We start from the raw sequence: 2500 nt of genomic DNA on the forward strand, positions 1-2500 counted from the left end.
ATATCAGTCAGGTCCCAGGGTGTGTAACGGTGTCTACCTGAACTGAATGTTCACTAGATGAGGCTGAGAGCCATCGGACTGCCAGTACGTCTCCAGATTATCATCCCTCAGCTGATCGACCCCAAAGCCTTTCAACAGAAACGGAGCAGACGGATGAGTGCATTAAAAGAGGAGAAGGAGCACTGACCAGGCGTCGCTGAGAAACGCACCCGGCTTGCAGGAAGACAGCGACCACACGGCCTGCGAGCCGATCTCCCGGACGGTCCCGGTGCGCTCCAGCTGCTTGGGGTCTGCGCCTGGGGGGGTTTTGGTGGCCGTCGCCATGGTTACTGAGGACGGACGCAGTTAAACACCGACAGACAGAGAATAAAAGACACTGGCGTTATCCAACCGGTTCAAAGACGCACTTTACATAAATGTGCGGGGAAAGCATGGAAAGAACACACTTAAAAATGTGGGATTCGTGTTTTGAATATATTTAACAAATGTCATTTTACACACACACATGCGTTGAGATGCAATTTTTCTTCTAAAATTTGCATGTTTTATTGGTCACTTGTTGAGATACAAATATGAATTAAAATGAGCATTTTTTTTTTTTATTTGTCACTAAATGTGAAAACAAAATGGTCAAATAAGAGTATAATAACGGGTATGCGCATGACATTTTTACTTTTATTCCATTTAAAAGGTGTAAAAACCTAGTGGTTTGAAGGATGGTGTCAGTTAATTGGTTTTTGGGGCTGCAATGTAAAAAAAGGATTTTTAATTAGTCATCTAATTATTTTTAAGCGTGGCTTACTAATTGTTCAACTATCGTTTATTATATGTCTTCTCTAAATCATGGTAAAAATGTTAAAACTATTATATATATATATATATATATATATATATATATATATATAAATATATATATATATATATATATATATATATATATATATATATATATATATATATATATATATATATAAACAGGACACATTCTAATGTACGAAGAAATATGTTAACACGTTAAGAAAAACAACATTATTAATCTCCGTCATGTAATATGAACATAATACGTTTCTGTATGGCGTATTTATTCACCTATGATCACAGTAAGATGCCAAATAAACCTTACATGTGGTAAATAAACAAATTTCAAAACGCAAAAAGCTAGAAATGATGATTTCACAGCAGCACAAGGTAGTTTGATCCAAAACGGCTAACGTTATCTTTTATCTTCTCAGCAGAACAAGCCCGCGGTCACTCACCCGCCCCGAAAAGCGCTCGCACAACACGGTCTCCTTGCTTCTGTTTCCACAGCTAACGTACATTTAGGATCATGTTCTCAAAAAGGGCGCAACGCGACCGTAAACACTCAGGCGCCGTTCGCGTTAGCCCGGCATCGGCGCGCTCCGAGCGCGTCATGCTTTCCGATCGCGGCGCGTCCGTTTTGCGTCACGCGCTCTGGCGCCATCTTTGCTACCGGTGCTGTCTCGTGCGCGCCGGAGCAACACGCGCTGTTCGTCGCTTCACGCAGAAAGAAGGCAGCCTCCGCTTATTAACGCGTTATACTGCGCTGTTCCCATCAGCGGGAGGTGAGCGAGTTTTATTGGTGTTTTATAATCATTAAACAGACGCCGATAGGCGTTTTTACAGACAAAAAGCGCATCGTCGCCCTGCGCGCGAGGCCTTTTCTGTTTCCATTTAAATGCCCCCTGGTTTCCGCTTAAATCACACGAGAGTCATTCTAATCGAGCGGGTGTTTTAGAAAGATCGAGTGAAATAGTGTTTCGGTTTTGGGGCGAAATAAAGGAGGAAAGTCTCTGAGGTAAATTCTTGCGTCATCGTTGTTCCCACGAGCGCGCACGCTTGAGTCGAGGCGTGCGTGCGCGCGCTGGCTACACGTGTTCGACGCGATCAAATGTTTCGATCTGAAACGATTTCAAACGAGCTCCCGAAGTGATATTCGTTGACAGGGTAAAACAACGGGAGTGGTCTAAACCTGATTGGCGCAGAAGCTGGTTTATTAATAGTTAATGGCGGTCGAAAGGTGGCAGGTTCGAATCTCATTTATAGGTTTGTTTACTACTTATCGAGTGCTTGATTTTAACACAGTGAGACTCAGTATAGTATACAGCAGCGCTGCAACGAGCGGATTCAGTCACGTTACATAAAAGCATTTGCTGAGTGACTAAATGTTAATTAGATGACTAATATTCGCGCTGGGTGTCGTGACGGTGCAGCGTTTGCTCGTTTAAACGAGCTGTCACGTGATGCCGGTGCCTCGCTGTCAAATATGGCCACTCAGCAACCCCATTCATCCAGAGGGCGAGCTGTCTGACCGACCCCGACTCGTTAAACCGCCTGACCAGACCAGACCAGACCAGGTCTCGAGGTGGTTTTGCGCTCCATGCTCGTTCGTGTCATGTCTGACCGTTTGGACGAGTCCACGTCTGTTCAGGAGCGATAAACTGTTTTTATCTAAGGTTTCTTTCTGGCCTAAGTGGAAAAA

General features: G+C 43.9%; 2 protein-coding genes across 3 annotated transcripts in view; one reads left to right on the plus strand and one right to left on the minus strand.

The window, feature by feature from the left end:
• anapc10 (anaphase promoting complex subunit 10) overlaps positions 1-1411 on the minus strand; it is a 3464-nt gene extending 2053 nt beyond the window's left edge. Inside the window, exons 1-3 of one of the 2 annotated variants that reach the window (XM_043230360.1) lie at positions 1257-1411; positions 210-329; positions 38-128 (exon numbers count right to left, since the gene is read on the minus strand). In XM_043230360.1, coding sequence (XP_043086295.1) covers positions 38-128; positions 210-324 — 206 coding nt within the window. In that variant the 5' untranslated portion in view covers positions 325-329; positions 1257-1411. The remainder of the gene's footprint in view (positions 1-37; positions 129-209; positions 330-1256) is intronic. The other variant, XM_043230359.1, reaches the window with a different exon arrangement.
• Positions 1412-1440: 29 nt separating this feature from the next.
• Positions 1441-2500, plus strand: part of abce1 (ATP-binding cassette, sub-family E (OABP), member 1) — an 11467-nt gene continuing 10407 nt past the window's right edge. The window contains exon 1 of the mRNA XM_043230356.1: positions 1441-1583. The gene's annotated coding sequence lies outside the window, so the exon portion shown is untranslated. The remainder of the gene's footprint in view (positions 1584-2500) is intronic.

The sequence above is a fragment of the Puntigrus tetrazona genome, unplaced genomic scaffold (genome assembly GCF_018831695.1).
Source record: "Puntigrus tetrazona isolate hp1 unplaced genomic scaffold, ASM1883169v1 S000000148, whole genome shotgun sequence".
NCBI lineage: Eukaryota > Metazoa > Chordata > Actinopteri > Cypriniformes > Cyprinidae > Puntigrus > Puntigrus tetrazona.